General features: G+C 43.0%; 1 protein-coding gene across 1 annotated transcript in view; it reads right to left on the minus strand.

The window, feature by feature from the left end:
- Nucleotides 1–5,305: 5,305 nt before the first annotated feature.
- KLKB1 (kallikrein B1) overlaps nucleotides 5,306–17,976 on the minus strand; it is a 38,194-nt gene continuing 25,523 nt past the window's right edge. The window contains exons 7-14 of the mRNA XM_015425000.1: nucleotides 15,966–16,075; nucleotides 15,456–15,615; nucleotides 15,248–15,363; nucleotides 10,498–10,672; nucleotides 9,410–9,585; nucleotides 9,071–9,172; nucleotides 7,722–7,861; nucleotides 5,306–5,461 (exon numbers count right to left, since the gene is read on the minus strand). Coding sequence (XP_015280486.1) covers nucleotides 5,306–5,461; nucleotides 7,722–7,861; nucleotides 9,071–9,172; nucleotides 9,410–9,585; nucleotides 10,498–10,672; nucleotides 15,248–15,363; nucleotides 15,456–15,615; nucleotides 15,966–16,075 — 1,135 coding nt within the window. The remainder of the gene's footprint in view (nucleotides 5,462–7,721; nucleotides 7,862–9,070; nucleotides 9,173–9,409; nucleotides 9,586–10,497; nucleotides 10,673–15,247; nucleotides 15,364–15,455; nucleotides 15,616–15,965; nucleotides 16,076–17,976) is intronic.

Consider the following 17,976-nt stretch of genomic DNA (forward strand, 5'->3'; position numbering starts at 1 on the left):
ATATAGACCAGATATCCAGAGTAAATTCAAGATTTTCATTTAAGAACAAGTTATCTCAAGATACACTGGTCTATTTTACTCACAAGAAAACATGAGTTGCAATATTAAAGACGCAAAGAGAGTCTCCACTTAAAGTAGCAGAAAAAGAAGTGCAGATCTGTCAGGAGCGACATTAAAGGGAAAAAATTGATTTTCTTAGATTTTACAAAAGAAAGATAATTGGAAAAAACCTTTTGCAATAGAGGTATACCTACCAAAAGATAGAAAAGTAATTGTAACAGAAGAGCAAGTCAAGCCAACTGACTTTTGCAGATTTTTTCATGTTTCTACATGGCATCTTCTATTCTTGTTCCTTCCACAAGGGGAAAAAAAATCTGCTTTATTATAAGCCTGTTAAAAAACAGGGAGAACACTATCAGCACAGGCAGTTTCTTGGGTCTGAAAGGGAAACAGCACAATGGGACAGCTTTGTTGAAGTGTTGGTCAATTACTCTTTTCATTGTTGATGACCACAAGGGCCTTTCTCTTCTAGCAGCTGCAGGAATTATAGAACATAATCACACACATTTCAGACTGCCTTTTAGATAGAGAGGAGGGAAAATATCCAGGGGGCTTTTGCAAATATGTGAAGAGTTTTTAAAAAGTTTTAAAGAAGTATTACATTACTCCCATAGTATTACACATGCTTCTAAATAAATAAAATAGGGGGGGGAGGTGAAGAATCCTGAGGGTCATGTGAGCACACAGCGGGGGGGGGGACACTTCAGTGTGCATCAGGTGTGAAAGGGAAACCACAGGTAACAATGGAGAAAAAAACTGATTACCCTCTGCTGTCTAGGATTTCCATTGCAAAGGCAATTTCACCCATGATCCCATCAACCATCTGACCCACACAGAAAATTACCCTGGTATTATGGAAGCAGCCTAGGTCTACTAACAGAAAGTTAGGCATGCAACCAAATAGTCCTTTATCACTACAGAACATTATTATTTTTCTAAGAACTGAAACAAACTAGTAAAAGTAAAGGTTTCCCTTGCTCAAAAGCCAGTTGAATCCAACTCTAGGGGGCGGTGCTCATCTCCATTTCCAAGCTGAAGAGCCAGCGCTGTCCAAGGACTCATCCATGGCCATGTGGCCAGCAAAACTAAATGCCAAGGCATACAGAATGCTGTTACCTTCCTAACCAAAGTGGTACCTATTTATTTACTTGCAGTTTCTTGCTTTCAAGCTGCTAGGTTGGCAGGAGCTGGGGCCAGAGATGGGAGTTCACTCGGTCACGTGGCACTGCCAAGCTACCGACCTTCCAGTCTGCAGTTCAGAATCTTAACCTCTGAGCCACCATGGCCCTTGAAACAACCTAGGTACAGGTATATTTCTTGGCCAGATGTAGCAGATCAAAAGGCTGTGTTTGCAGTCTGTTTAACAATTCTATAATTCAGTAGCACTCCTGGTAGTTGTCCTCAGAAAGGAATAAATGCAATTGGGAAAGATTTCTTATAGTTCATTTTTACATAAGGGGGGGGGAAGTTAGCAGAAAAATAAAGGGATACTACAAAGAACATATGAAGGAAAAGAGCCAGCTACACGTAAGGTAGTTTTAAACTATTTGAGATTGAGAGATTGCTTTCCTCTTAGAGTGTTGGTGATCTGTGTCACTGGAATACATTTCAGATTGGCATTTGTACATCTGGTGATCTTTCAAAGAAAGACTGCTGGATCAGACCAGTGGCCCATCTAGGGTAGCATCCTGTTTCACACAGTGGTCTACCCATTGCCCAAGAGGGCCAACCAATGGAGCAAGAAACCAAGGCTTCCTCTGATTTTGCTTCCTAGCACTGGTAGTCAGAGGTTTACTGTCTCTGCTCTTCCCTTCTTCTTACAGCTTTCAGGGGTCGTTTCATAGAAAAAGAGGTAGATGAACTCATTAGCATAACTCATTAGCATATGCCACACCCCCTGACAACATAAGGCCCGGCGGTGGACCTGCGAGGCCGGCGGGAGTGCAAGGAAACCCCGCCAAGGTCCTCCCTGGCCCCAGGCAGGCAGGGGTGGGGAGAGGCAGGGAGGAAGCAATTTACCCTCCCTCTTCTCCTGCCTCCTCCTGACTGAATGAGGGCCGGAAGTGGGGCGGCCGGAAGCAGGGGGTGGGGCTTCATTGTGTGCCCCGCCCCCTGCACCTCACCCGGGGGAACTGCGATCCCCCCCTCCCGAATTGACCTCTGCAGCTTTTGCATGTACATTCTCGTGCTTGCTGTTCTAGTCTGGTGGCTCACTGAAGACTAATATATTTATTGTGACATTAGACCTTTGGCTAAGTCACTAAAGAAACTGTCCTCCGGCCTTAGCCCGGTAGCTGCTAACCCTTTATCTCACAGATTGGAGACTCTCCCCCCAAAAGACAAACCTCAAGAGGGGCAAGTCACTGTGGAGCAAAGTAAAGCCTAATCCTCCTGGAAGCTTAAAGTCAGCATCAGCAACCATGTCCAGTCAGAAGCAGCCAGGAGCAGGGGTCATTTTGTAGAAAAAGAGGTGCAGGAGCTCATTAGCATAACTCATTAGCATAACTTATTTGCATATGCCACACCCCCTTACATCACTGGAAGTGTGTCAGAAGGCAACACCCACTGCAACTTACCTGGCTGCTTCTTGCTCCTCGTGGCCCAGGGCTGCTGGGAGCAGGGGGCGGGGCTTGTTGCATGTGCCCGCCCCCTGGGCTCTTTACTGCCGGAGCTCCGCTCCTGTGCGCTTTTGAAGGAAATGAACCCTGGCCAGGAGTGAGAGGGAACCTAAGCCAGAAAAAATACTGTCATGGGAGTAAGCCCCATTGAATTGATTTGACTAAGATCCTGAATAGACCTCCTAGGATTGCACTTCTAATGTAGCTGTTTTTCTGTCTCCTGTTGGTCCATGTCAAGGTTGTTTTTTTCTTGTTTGTTTTTCAGAGTTTTCATTTAGCGACTTTTTCTCTTGGAGTTGGTAGCATGTCCTGAAATCTGGGGAGGAGAGGATACTTTTTTCTGGAATGGACGAGTTTTCTGTTCCTTTCTGACTGGATGAGGAATTAACCTTTGGCGCCTGCTCTCCCATATGGCCAAAGAGAAAACCTCAAAATGTACCATTTTCCATTTCAGGAGTCACAATTTTCCCCCTGTTCCATCAGGAAATCATGGATGGTTTTGTTTATTTGAGTATAGAAAGTTAATAGGAAAAACAGCTTACTTTATCCGTGTACCTTGCAGTGTTCCCTCTAAGCTGAGTTAGTGTGAGCTAGCTCACAGTTTTTTAGCCTCCAGCTCACACATTTTTGTCTTAGCTCAGGAAAGATGGCTCCAGAGCAAACTAATTTTATGCAGCAGCCAAACTACCTGCTCACAACTTTAATGCCAGTAGCTCACAAAGTAGAATTTCTGCTCACAGGACTCCACAGCTTAGAGGGAACATTGGTACCTTGTATTTTAGTATTTCCCATTGGGTTCAGCAAACATCTGGATCAGAGGTCATTTCGGGGGGGAACGCGGGGGTTCGCAGTTCCCCCGGGTGAGGTGTGAGGGGGCGGGGCACACGATGAAGCCCCGCCCCCTGCTTCTGGCCGCCCTGCTTCCGGCCCTCATTCAGCCATGAGGAGGCAGGAGAAGAGGGAGGGCAAGTTGCTTCCTCCCCGGCTCTCCCCACACCTGCCTGCCTGGGGCCAGGGAGGGCCTTGGCAGGGCTTCCTCGCACTCCTGCCGGCCTTGCAGGTCCACCGCCGGGCCCCTGATGTCAGGAGGTGTGGCATATGCTAATGAGTTATGCTAATGAGTTCCCCTAGCTCTTTTTCTACGAAATGACCCCTGATCTGGATGATGCAACAAGCCTCTTTGTCCAAAGGAAAATACCTAGTGCTATAAGCAGTGGATCAGCAGCCACCATATCCTTCAATAAAGTAAGTACCAGAAATGGTCTTTCATTCAAAATGATTTTGTTCAGTGTCTGTTAGCAGGATACATCATTTTGTGGTATTTTGCTCTGGAAAGAATTTATTCAGCATGGCTGTCTACTACCATCTAGTGCTGGGAAAAATACATACACCAAGTCTCAAGAACTGATCACTAAATCAGCCCTTAAAATTAAACTCGGCTGGGTTCTTTGCTCAGATAGTTTCTTAGCACATACATGATGTTAACATTTCTAGGGACCCTTGAATTCCTTGGCAGATTCTCAGTGAGACCAGCAATGACAAGTAACCCTCCTTAAAATATCATCAATATAGAAACAGGTGTTGGATGTGTCCCTAGGTATACTATCAGATCATGCAGGAGAATGATGAAATCAAGCAGGCCCAGTCAGCTAAGATGCATGAACTGACTGTGCACACCAGAGGAAGCCTTGGGATGATCTATAATGCACAGGAGTACATCCGCAGACACCTGGAGATCCCACACTATGGCCCTTTTCACATTACTGTTCTAAACCGGATGTGATTCGTTGTTGGCCCGATTTTGAATAAAGCAATACAGGAATGGGTGTTTCATACAGCAAATTTCCTTCTGTTAATGAGCTTCTCTTAAGTCCTATGGACTCTGTTTAAGCAGCATTTTTGAGACTCCAACCTTCACAGGCATCCAGGTCAGGACAATCATGGAACTACACAGAAAGAAAAGTAACTCATTTAAATATTGTAAGGCTTGCAGTGCTATCTTAAGCCAAGTTTACACCCATTGAAATCAATGGGATGAGAAAGGGGCGACTCTGCTGAGGAAGGCACTGTTGGAATGATAATGTCTCCTAAGTTTCTTTTCGTTCTCATCTGCTTAACCTTCTACGGCATCATAGGAAGTAAGTGAACAGAAACCAGAAGGATTGTAACACCTCCTCCTGCAAAGAAGGACATAAGACATTTGCAAAAATGTGCTGTGAGATAGTTGTAGTGCCATTCTGTCAGTGGGACACACCTGTGGAATACATTAAACGAAAACATTGATGAATGTACGCGTTCTATTTTCATTTGTAATGTAATCAGTTCTTTATTCCAAAGTGTAACACTTTTCCGCTCTTCATTTTAGACTTACAATGTCCTGTGCAGTTAAACCCACCTTTGACTTCAATAAGTTTAGTTGGCCTAACTCTGCAATCACTTAGGTAGTTGTTTGGAAATAAGTCCCTCTGGAGAATGTGTGACTGGCAACTGTGTGATAGTTTCCTTTTGCAGCTAAACTGTCAAGCGGGAACAGTTTTACAAACCTTCTAACTTCTTTCTCAGAGAATTTCAGAATCAGAAGTTTGTATGACATCATGGTACTGTTAAATCACTGAATATCCCTTCTTCTATGAAGTTTTTTCTAGAATCCACTCTACAAATTCAGCCACATTGGTGTAAACTCCTGGGTGTTCTGGACGGGCACATCCTTCACCCCAGCTGGTGATACCAACTAGATACCAGGCTTTCTTGTGTTTACATTGCAGAGGTCCACCTGAATCTCCCTATAGCAGAGAAAGAAAATATGCATGTAGCATCAGCATGCCTAGGTATGTGATATACACATCAACAACAGCAAAAGCAGCCCCATTGCTACTGAGACTTGGTTCACATGCAACACTCAAGACTTGATCTTTTTTTTAATTATATTTTTATTCTTTTACTTAGAAGTACATTCAAATGCAGAGAAAGAAACAACACAAACTCAAAAGCATCCAAGGGGTATACAGTAAATGAATGTATAGTGGTTAAACTATGAACTTTAAAGAACCCTGGTTAAAATCTAAATGATCTTATTTACTATACTTTACTCAACATTTTATTTAATGTCTCCTCTGAACGTTTGCACCATTGATTAGTGTTACTGACCATTCAATAGATGTAGACTTATTCAACTGTCCAGATTATTAGAGTGAGCGATGCGTTATAAGAACAACCACCTGTGATCATTCATGTTTGTGGGGAGAATTTCGTATTTTGACATATATTTCACCACCGGTGACCAGAGCCTTCTAAATTTCGTATGTGCTGTGGTGTATGGTGTATGGGTCTCTCGACTTAGGTCATTAATTTTAGCCATGACAAACTGTTCCCATAGCTTATCGTGCCAGAGAGACAGTGTGGGGGAAAGACTTGATCTTTGACTTCCTGTTTTTTGAGGATTTGCTGTTTAGGGTGCAAGAACAGTGCGCCACAAAACAAGACTTGATCTTTGACTTCCTGTTTTGTGGCACACTGTTCTTGCACCCTAAACAGCAAATTATGATTTGCGCTTGTCCTCCAAAATTAGTCCAAAGAAATTAGAATTAGAAACTGCACTAATATTTTGGTTTCCAAATCTGGTCTGGAGGGCAAGTACAAATCAGATGTCATGGCACACTATGGCTTGCCATGGAAATAAATCTGAAATATGTGCAATACTTAGTGTCTTATCAAACCTAACCTTATTTTACTGCTCTAACAACATAAGGTGCATTATTTATAACTAACTTAGCACATAAATTGCAATATTTGACATATTTATGGAATTTAAAATTTATAAATGCCTTTATGTTCTACATAGAAAATTGCAAATATACCAAATACTTGAGAGAAAAGGTCATGCTGATGCACCCTATGCTACTTTAGCACATGTATCTTAATTTTGCTGTCTGGAAAATAGGAGTTAAATGGAAAACACAAGCTTTGTGATAAATGACATGAAATATATTATTTGCTCAGAAAAAGGTTCACACAAAGGGCCAGTAATATCTACACAGCTATGTATAGTTCCAGCTATATGCTGCCTTCTTCCTTCTGTGGCTACTGGTTAGGCAGAGCTCATTTCTCAATGAAACTTTCAGAGTTTTCCTCTGAGGCTTTAATGCATTCTGCCCCACCTCCGGATCATTTGTTCCCTCCAGCAAAGTAGGGCGATAAGCTACTTGTTACCCAGTCTTTGGGGATATGTGTCTCTGTGGTTTGAGAGAGAGAGGCTGCTGCCACACACGCTAAGTAATCCACTTTCAATCCACTTTCAGTGCACTTTCAAAGTGGAGTTTTACTGTGTGAACTGGCAAAATCCACTTTGAAAGTGCACTGAAAGTGGATTGAAAGTGGATTACTTAGCGTGTGTGGCAGCAGCCAGAAAAGGGCAACCACAGGTCAGGTCAAAAGGACAACAGAAGGCAAGCGACAATTGTAAAGCAATGAAAGCCCTGCATGCTGACCTCATGAAGAATAGGTATCCTACACTAGGTGCAGAAATGCATCTTTTGTTTAAGAGCTATATATGTCTATAGCGTGCTCCCCTTACCGTGAAAAGCATTTCACTCATTCTAAGAGATAATTAATTATTAGGAGGGTTTTTTCCCCAGTGCTCCCTCAAATTTCCAATTTTTCTGATGGAAAAATTGGAGGGAAGGGGACTTTTTTCTCCATTCCCCCCCCCATTTTTTCCCTGGGCCTTCACATCTCTAGCTGTACCTGGCCAGTGGTCCACCTAGTCCAGCATCCTGTTTCACACAGTGACTAGCCAGTTGCCCTGGAGGACCAACAAATGGCATAGAGACCAAAATCTTCCCCTAATGTTGCCTCCTAGCACTGGTATGCAGAGATTTATTTTTTTTAAAAAAATAATAATACAACTCCCCAAGGAAGCATGGGAACTGTAATCAGGAGGAGAGTGAAGAGAGACTATGGGTTTCTAGTACATTCTCCGCAGCTAAACTGTAATAAATTGTAGTGAGGCTATTCTGTAGAAGTAACAACAAAAGCTGCTCTTACCTTGCAAGCATCCTTTCCACCTTCACTGTAGCCAGCACACACCATCTTGTTGTGTATTCTGAAGTCTCGGTATCGCAACTGACATTCTGCATTTGCTATTAGAGGGATATTGACCTTTTGTAGAACATCTTGTATTTGACCTTAAATAGTATATGACATAAATGACATCACATTAGGGGAAATAGCAGTACTTTAATTTAGTAATTCCCAAACTATGGGCTGGGACAAAGCATGCTATCTGCTGGTTTTAGCCATTTCAGTTCTCCCTTTTGTGAATCAAATCTGTGAGACTTTTTGTGCTGTTTTCTGTCTCCTCATGTTAAACTTTTCCCATTAGAATTCACACATTTTCAACATCCAGGGCTTTTTTTGTAGAAAAAGCCCAGCAGGAACTTATTAGCATAATAGGCCACACCCAACAGAAACTCATTAGCATATTAGGCCACACCCCTGACAGCACAGCTCATTAGCATATTAGGCCACACCCCATGCCTTCCCTTGGCTTGCCCGGGTGCCCCGTGGCTGTGGGGAGCCTGGGGAAGCCGGCATTTGGACAGGCCAGGGAAGGCATGGGGAAGGATTTAAATGTCTTCCTGATCCTTCCAGGCCCCCTCGGCCTGCCTGCCTTGGAGTCGCCGGGGTGGTCGCTCTCCAGGCCTTCCCTCTGTAGCTACACACGCAGAGGTTTTGGCTGTAGTGGGCATGGCCAACTCTGAAGCCAGCCAGAACTCCGTTCCTGTGCGTTCCTGCCCAAAAATAGCCCTGTCAACATGTGTCTTGCAATAATTGCATATAAATGGTAAATAATGTGTAAATCACATAACAAGAAACCAGTGACTCTGCCCTGTGTCCTCTGGCTGTTAGTCCATGTGAATCCTGCAAACCCCAGATCCTACTTTCTAGGGGTTGAACGTTATTGTCATCTTCTCCAGATTCAGCATAAACCACTCAAATACAAATCTACACAGAGAACACAATCTCAGCCATTCTATTAACAATGCTCATATCTCTAAATCCTATGCACAGTACCTAACTCCACAGAGGGTATCCCATCAGTTACTGCATTTCCTATGGAGGTATTACATCACTTCCAGCTTTTTCCTGGACGTGACATTGCCCCATCACCTCTGACATCTTGTCCCCCCCTCCCCCATGGTCTCCTACTGGTTTCCAGGCTGAGCCTGGCTACTGTACACTAAAAATATGCATTTAGCCTCACCCGCTTTTTGTTAGCAAGTTGCAAGGGAGCATGGTATGAAAAATGTTCATAATAAAGAAAACTATAACATTTAACACCACTCATTTGAAAAGACAAATATTATATACATCTAGGTGTGGTTGTATAATACCTCTCTCGGTTGTATAACCCCATCCAGTCACCCAGCAATTGGTATATCCTGTGTTCTCCTTTGTGTCTTCATTGGTTGGCAGGCAGAGAGGCTGCTGTAAATCTAAAATTCCATTTAAAAGAATGAGGTTGGTTAAGAGGGAAAAGAGCTTTCATTTTTAAAAAATGCATTAAATTCCATCTGGAACCTCAATTCCGCTTCCTTCTTGGATGGAATAATAACTGGCTAATGTTAGTAAAGTCAGCTTTATTTATAGATGGCAATTTCATAAGGTAAAGATGTGAAAATAAATTTATAACAAAGACATACCACTGAAATCCACATAAAATAAGGACATACCACTGAAATTCATGGGTCTGTCAAGTTTCATTAAAGCGATGTCATATCCTTCCTCTGAAACCTCATACTCAGGGTGAACAATAATCTCTTGCACCTTAAAGAAGGGGGTATCTTCATTTATCTCTGACTGTTTCAGAATTCCAGTATAGACCCGCCAAACATCAGGTATCAGAAGGCTAAGAAACAACAAAAAAATCTACAACTAAAAATTGTGCACTATACTGTATTTCTTTTAAAAAAAAAAAAACCAAACAAACCCCAACCTCCATTCTGTTCCCGCTCTACATATTAAACATGGATGCCCAAAAGATAAAGAAGGAACTGAAGCAAGGGAGAATTATTTTATTTTACTACACCTATCCCTGCTGTTTCTATTATCTCATCCAATGCTCAGAGTGAAACCCACTTTAACAATACATGCACATCATGTGTCTTTAATCTATGCCTTGGGTATAGACATCTGACGCAACCCCACTTGAAGGAGGGATGCACTGAACACCACACTGCACATTGCCTCGGTGTTTCTTCTTTTCAAAGAGCCGCTTCCCACACTTCTAGTCAGCCCTGAAGTGTTCATTCAGCAGTCAAAGGAAGAAGAAGAGCTGGGTTTTATACCCCACTTTTCACTAACTGAAGGAGTCTCAGAATAGCTTACAATCACCTTCCCTTCCTCTCCACACAACAGACACCCCGTTGAGGTAGGTGGGGCTGAGAGAGCTCTGAGAGAACCATGACTAACCCAAGGTCACCCAACTGGCTTCATGTGGAGGGGTGGGGAATCAAACCCAGTTCTCCAAATTAGAGTCCACCGCTCTTAACCACTACACCAAACTGAAAGTCATGTTCAGCAGTGCCCTTCAAAACCAGGCAACTTCTGTTAATGTTTACTGGGTTGTACCCTATTGATCTGTGCAGCCAGAGGTGGCAAAGTCCTGCTGTGTAATAAACCTTAAGTCAGACGAGCCCTTCCATCAGATGAGCTGAGTGGAGTGGTAGGATACAACCCACTGTTTTGAAGGTTCCGGTTTTATTTCTTAGAAGATATTCAGATTAGTTTTTCTTATTTAGCAGTCAGAAGTTTTACTCACTCTTCTGTGCAGTGAGCAGCAGTCAGTATCCACCGGTCACCGATAATCGAACCGCCACAATGGTGCTTCTGGACTGACAGCTTCACATGCAAGCTGACTTGCCAGGGCCATTCTCCAAGAGTAGAATTTGTTCCTCCAACAACCCTCGAGTCCAGTAAAGGTTTCTGCACACATACTAAGAGAATTCTTAAATGTATACTGCCAAGTTTGATTGAGTGTTTTTAATGCAAACAAGTGTTTCTTCAGAACTTATTACATAGGAACATAAGAACATAAGAGAAGCCAGTGTTGGATCAGGCCAATGCCCCATCTAGTCCATTGGAGAAGGAGGAGGAGGAGGAGGAGGAGGAGGAGGAGGAGGGGGAGATTGGATTTATACCCTTCCCTTCACTACCCAAAGGTGTCTCAGAGTGGCTTACAAACTCCTTTCCTTTCCCCTCCCCACAACAGACACCCTGTGAGGTGGGTGGGGCTGAGAGAGCTCTGACAGAAACTGCTCTTTTTCAAGAACAGCTCTTATCAGAACTATGGTTTGCCCAAGGTCATCCAGCCAGGTGCAAGTGGAGGAGTGGGGAATCAAACCCGGTTCTCCCAGATCAGAGTCCGCACACTTAACCACTACACCAAACTGGCTCTCCAAATACCAGGTGCCATCAGGAGGTCCAGCAGTGGACAACTTACTGCACAGGTTAATTAAAAGCATGTGACTTGAATGTTACACATTTTAAAACTTCTCTTTAATGAGTACAGCTTACCACAAACCTTAAGAAAATGGGCAGTGAATTGCCCATTACCACCCAATTATCTAACATTCTCACTGCATCATGGGAATATGTCTGCCAGCTGTTGGAGATCTGAGCTGTTTCTTTTACTGTTGCACGTATTGAAGCCTGGGCATAGCCAGACTCATGAGCTTTTTGGTGTGAGATGAAGGGCATGGGTCCAGTGAGCTCTTGGCTCTTATCCCCCTTGCTTATAGTCTGTGAACAAGCCATGGTGAACCAGCCCAGTGGATACAGAATCAATTCAAGAGTTGGATTGTATGGTTTTAGCGTTCATCTGTCTAAATTATATATATTTTTATTTCTTTGTAAACTGCTTTGAGTCCCCAGTGGGGAGAAATGTGGGACAGAAATGCATAACTAAACAGACAATACATGAATGCCAATGAATCTGGATCATGTTGAACTTCTCATTACGCAAATTCATTTTACATCCACTAGGTGTCACGAAAGTACAAGCCTCTCAAGCCACTTGGAGAAATGTGGTTAAATACACAGGGGTAGTTTCAAACACTGTGTGTGTTCTAACAAATGAGCAAATAAGAAAGATGTGTGAGCGATCTATGGTGTGTTTGAAAGGGGAGTTCTTCATCATTCTCTCACAGAGGAGAGAGATGTGCTCCAAATGTAGGGATAACTGACATCTCTGATTAGGATGTCTCTCCTATACTACACAGGTACTGGATAGGGGAGGGTTAGGGTTGGTGGGAGGGATTCAAACCTAAGGCATTCTGATGCCAACAATCTGAATCCACCACTGTCAGTCAACTTTGGGTATTAAGTGATACATTTGCTTTCAGTTACACTAAAATTATTATCATGCCCTATACATAGCAGAGTGGGCCGTGGTGGCTCAGAGGTTAAGACGCTGAGCTGCAGACCAGAAGGTCGGTAGCTTGGCAGTTTGAGACCCTAGTGCCAAGTGATGGAGCGAGCTCCCATCTCTGGCCCCAGCTCCTGCCAACCTTGCAGTTCGTAAGCAAGAAATTGCAAGTAAATAAATAGGTACCGCTCTGGTGGGAAGGTAACAGTGTTCCGTGCACCTTGGCATTTAGTCATGCCAGCCACATGACCACGAAAAAAGTCTTTGGCTTGGAAACGGGGATGAGCACTGCCCCCTAGAGTTGGATTCGACTGGCTTTCAAATAAGGGAAACCTTTACCTTATACATAGCAGTTGCAAAACTGGACCGATAACTTCCATTTCATTGTATCTGAATAAGTGTATGTGCACACAAAAGCTTAGACTTTGAATAAAAACTTTGTTGGTAGGTGCCATTGGTCTCAAACTTTGTTCTGCTGCTTCAAACCAACACAGCTACCAACCTGAATCCATATTAACTAAGCTTGTTATTCCTGTTTGGTCCTTGGTTAAACATCTTCATTATGTTGTATGCTAATTTGCAGCTCACCCTCTGCCTATATGTATGGACTGGTAACTTCCATTTCGATGTACCTGAAGACGTTTGCATGCACACAAATGCTTATACTATGAATAAAACTTTGTTGGTCTTAAAGGTGCCACTGCACTCAAATTTTGTTTTGCTGCTTCAAACCAACACGGCTACCCACCTGAATCTATGCTAAAGAATCTATTTGTACTGAGTCAGAAGAACACAGTCAACATGCAACATAACAGGCATGCACCAGAAGAACACAATTAACATGCAACATAATGGGCATGATCCATTCATATATATATATATATATTTTAAGTCTGGTTAAATTAAATGGAAGAAATTCATAGTGGAATCCTATTTTAATCAGAGAAATCAGTGGGTTTAGACTGGAGTCACTCTGCATTGAATTGCACCATCAAGCATAAACGACTCGTCCAACTGAAATAAACTGAAACGTACTCATCTTTAACTGGATTGTGAAATTAGGGATGTTCCACACCAAGTTTTTGCTGCAGCCCAGCTTCTTAACTATATTGGTTTCTCCCCCTCCCTTAAACACAATATTATTTGTTGGTCCCTGCTCTCCAGGGTTTTCCTTAAGCTTTTCCTGTGTTTTCTCAGGCCAGCTTCACAGTGATCTGCAAAAACACAGAAAAAACTCAGAGAAAAAATGGGAGACCAATGACCGGCAAACTATACTGTGTGTGATGGAGGGGGAAAACTGATGTGTACAAGAACTCAGTGGGGGAAAGCCCTTTAGATCTAAAGGGAATTTGTGTTTAGATTATTCCTTCCAAGTGGAAAGTGGGTTTGTGTGTTGGTTTTTTGTTTGTTTGTTTCAATTTATGTACAAAATAAGTCACCTCCTACCCCCCCTTATCTATTCTCTATCTTTTGTGAGCCACTGAACACAGCACATTTTCTAAGGTATATACATAAGATGGTTTATTCCTGTTTGTTATTCCTTAAACTGTGTAGTGTGAAGATGATAAATAAAAGTTTGCAAACATGTGATCCATACAGGTACATTACTCTCTTTATCAGGCAGCTGGGATTGGCTGGCTCTCTTTGTTGAGTCTGTCTTTGCATGACATGTGAAATGATTTTGTGACACCATAAGCAAGGCTTAGATTGAATGGGTGGACATCAACAATGCATGGCTTCAGAGGAGGAGGAGGAGGGAGGAGGAGATTGGATTTATCCCCCGCCCTTCACTACCCAAAGGTGTCTCAGAGCGGCTTACAAACTCCTTTCCCTTCCCCTCCCCACAACAGACACCCTGTGAGGTGGGTGGGGCTGAGAGAGCTCTTGACAGAAACTGCTCTTTTTCAAGAACAGCTGTGCCAGAGTTATGGCTTGCCCAAGGTCATCCAGCCAGGTGTAAGTGGAGGAGTGGGGAATCAAACCCGGTTCTCCCAGATCAGAGTCCACGCACTTAACCACCACACCAAACTGAAAGGTAGACAGAGTTAATTTTGAAAATGGCTTCATTGCTTAAACCAGGGAAGTGGTAGGACTCTGACACATTTCCCTTTAACTGTCCTTTTTTAAAAAAAAATTGAAATGTTTATTAAGATCAAGTATAACGTATCAAAACATACAATAACTGCAAAACATTATGCAGAAGTCTTGAGAATCCGAAATTACAAACCAATTGGTTAGTCACCAACAAAACATTAACATACATCTATTGTTATAACATAATAAGACGGTATCAAATCCGTTCACCTATACAAAAGTGCTGTTTATGTTGGTAAAAGGTAACGGTAAAGGTTCCCTTGCTCGAAAGCCAGTCGAGTCCAACTCTAGGGTTGCGGTGCTCATCTCTGTTTCAAAGCCGAAGAGCCAGCGCTATCCGAAGAAGTTTCCGTGGTCATGTGGCCGGCATGACTAAACACCAAGGTGCACGGAATGCTATTACCTTTCCACCGAAGTGGTACCTATTTATCTACTTGCAATTTCTTGCTTTCGGACTGCTAGGTTGGCAGGAGCTGGAACTAGAGACGGGAGCTCACTCTGTCTTGCGGCACCCGGGTCTCGAACTGCTGAACTACTGACCTTCCACAGCCTGCAGTTCAGCGTCTTATATTTGAATATTTAATTGGTGAGAAAGAGAGTTGAATCCCTGATCACACTGTATACAGTCCATTTGTAATTAGTACTGCTGGAAACCCAAAATGAACATGCTCAAAATGCCTTAATTTGAACACATGAACACACATGAAGCTGTCTTATACTGAATCAGACCCTTTGTGCCCCTGTTAGCCGCCCTGAGCCTTCGGGATAGGGCGGGATATAAATGCAAATATAAATAAATAAATAAAAGTCAGTATTGTCTATTCAGACCTGCAGCAGCTCTCCAGGGTCTCAGGCTGAGGTCTTTCGCATCGCCTCCTACCTGATGTTTTTAACTGGAGATACCGGGAATTGTACTTGGGGCCTTCAGCATGCCAAGCAGATCCTCTGCCAGTGTGCCACAGCCCCTCCCCTAAAGTTTCTTTAACTTCATAAGTTCTAGGGCTAAATTCTACCAGTAAAACAGATTTGGGGACTGCTCAGTTTTACTCACCAGGACTCTCTTTCACTTGACAAAGTCTTAAAGAGTAGCCAGAAATCTTTTCATTCTCAAAGAGTATTTTGTGTGGAGACCCATTGGTCGACATTCTTAAGTGGCATTTGCATTTACTGTCGTGAAGAGAAATGAAGAAATCAAGTTTAGATACATGATCCAGCATACAGAACTACTTAGTAGTTTATTTTAAAAGGGAAGTCCTCACCCTTCTCTGTTACATGAAGCTTGGCTTGGAGAATAGGTAAAAAATTGACAGCGGACAGTGTCTGTACAAAGCTGCTGGCACGCCTTGGGCCCATCAACATACTCCACATTCAGGTCCATCCCCAGAAAGTTCAAATCAGGATAAATCTGAGAATGACAGGCTGCAATATTTTGTAAGCATTGGAAAAGACCAGTATGTTATCACATATGGTATTGAGATTTTAAAAAAAAATAATAAGAAATTGATCCAGTATGATATTCTGGCATAAGCGTTATTTTATATGGGGAGGACTTGGATTTTACAGTAGATCTCTGCGAATTGAAAACATTTTCATTAGTAGAAATGGGACTTCCTCACCCCCCAAAATTATTTTTGAAATGCTGCTCATAGGAGACAGGGGCCCTTCAGGGAGAGGTCTACAGCAGAAGGGGGCACTGGCAAACATTTCTCCTCCCCCCTCCCCTCCCCCACTTCCATTGGTAGAAATGAGTAGATTCATCCCAGCATTACCAGGTATACTTTTTCGGCAGTTTAGGAGAGTGAAGCCAGACAAAGCATTTTTTGCCTCTACAAAAGTATTTGGTATTCCACTTTTTGATGTCATCATGAGACATGTATACCTAAAACAACAAAAATAATTAAAAAGGCTGATTACATATTGACACGTGACTCACATCTTTTTCTTAAGTTTGGCTGGGGTAGTTTTTGTTTATCTGCCTGTTTTACCCTGTTTTATAGGGCATCTGTTTGTTTGCCAAGACTTCTGCAGGGCATTTATTCCCTTTCTTGGGCTATAGACTGTGGTTCTCATCTCACAGCACTTTGTGAACTGTGTGCCTTGGTCTGTTCACTACCCTGGCCTGGTTTGTAGGTGATGCTTTGTGTGATGTGTTATGCTTTACAACTTTAGCAAGCCAGGTGCAGTGTGGCAATGCTCCCCTCCCCTGTTACTTGTGTTAATTTAGTTTCACGGGGTAGAATCCCTGCTTAGTTAGTACAGTTTGTTGGCTAACAGTACAGACTGCGTGAGTTTCCATGTTCTGAACTCAGTTGCTTCTATTCCTGTATCTCACTGATAATAAGTGGATGTTTTGTGTGGGAACAGTGAAAATATCTGCGTGGCAAGCCCGGATAATTCACTGTTCTCCTGGCTGGAAATTGGGAACCCAAGTATGTGTGTGTGCTGATTGCACAAGTTAGCATCTGGTGACTTCCTAAGCAGATGAAGTCATTTGGCAGAGAGCCCAGGAAGATAAGGGAAGTGTGAAGTTGGCATAACAAAATTCCTGAATGTGGTAGCTCATGTTAATGACTATGTAATTGTTGATGTAAAGGAGGGGGAATGAGTGAACAATTCTTAATAAATATGCTTGAAGCGAGACAGCTTCAGATGGCTTTCTACAGACTTGTGTCCTGTCGAGTTATTTTGAACTCCTGCAACCTTCAGTTTTGTGCATACCCATCTCTGCTGTACAAACCAAAGAACAGGCACCTGAGTACCTTTAATCCTGATTTGCAAGTGCAAGGGAAAACTACACAGTGTCAGAAATGGCCCTGTTTCTTTTTGGGTGTCTAGCACTGTACAACAGAATTCCAGATTATACCCTCCATCAGACTTATCCTTTCCATGTGTGTATGGGAGAACTGGAAAGGATGGGAATGTTGGAAATATGTGTGTTGCAAGGTCTAAATCCAGTCATTATAGGGTTAATGTGTTTACCTTGTGTGCTATTGTTTAGACTGATCTGGAAGGTAACCTGGCACAAAGCCAATGGGGAGAAAGCCCAGGAAACTGGAGCCTATTTATTAACAATCATTGGTTAATGTATTCAGGTGATTTCCTTCTAGGGTCAAGAAGAAAGAATCTCCATTACCAACCGTGTGGTCAGTCAGACTGTTGTACTTGTAACAGTAAGGATGTAGTCTTATGTGTTTGTTGTTTTGTAGATTTCCTGTGTATCTTTCCCTTTAGAAATAAAGATTTTTACATAGAAAGAATATGCGTCCTCTCCAGTGAACAAAGATCCATTGCAGGATCTGAATATCTAATTACCTTTACCAAATTTTACAACAGGGAACAGAAACTGAAGCTGTACCTAGCAGTCACAAAAGCTGACGAAGAGTCTGAGTATTATAAAAGTGCAGTCTTGCTTCACAGTAAAGGATGCCTTGAGGTTTGTAACAATATGCAAGGTAACAAACCTTGCAGGTGCCGATCACAGGACACGCCTGCGCGCAACGAAGAAGTGCGCGTGTTGTGTACACGACAAATGCGCATGCTCCGTTGGGTGCTTGTGCGCATCCACGGAGACTTGGGGGGGGAACCTTTTTCGCACGGGGACATGGGCGGGCGCCGAATGCCACCGGAAACGCGATCAGACGCCTGCCCTTGCCCCGCAGTTTCCGGAAACTAGTACCTCCAAGGTACTAGTTTTTTTGCTGCGTGTTTCCGGCGGGAAGCCTCGGTTGTGCCACGGAAGCGCTACGCTTCTCAGATGTGCCAGTGAGATCGCGCCCGGAA

Source organism: Gekko japonicus, unplaced genomic scaffold (genome assembly GCF_001447785.1).
Source record: "Gekko japonicus isolate JY-2015 unplaced genomic scaffold, Gekko_japonicus_V1.1 scaffold2225, whole genome shotgun sequence".
In the NCBI taxonomy this organism is placed as follows: Eukaryota; Metazoa; Chordata; class Lepidosauria; order Squamata; family Gekkonidae; genus Gekko; species Gekko japonicus.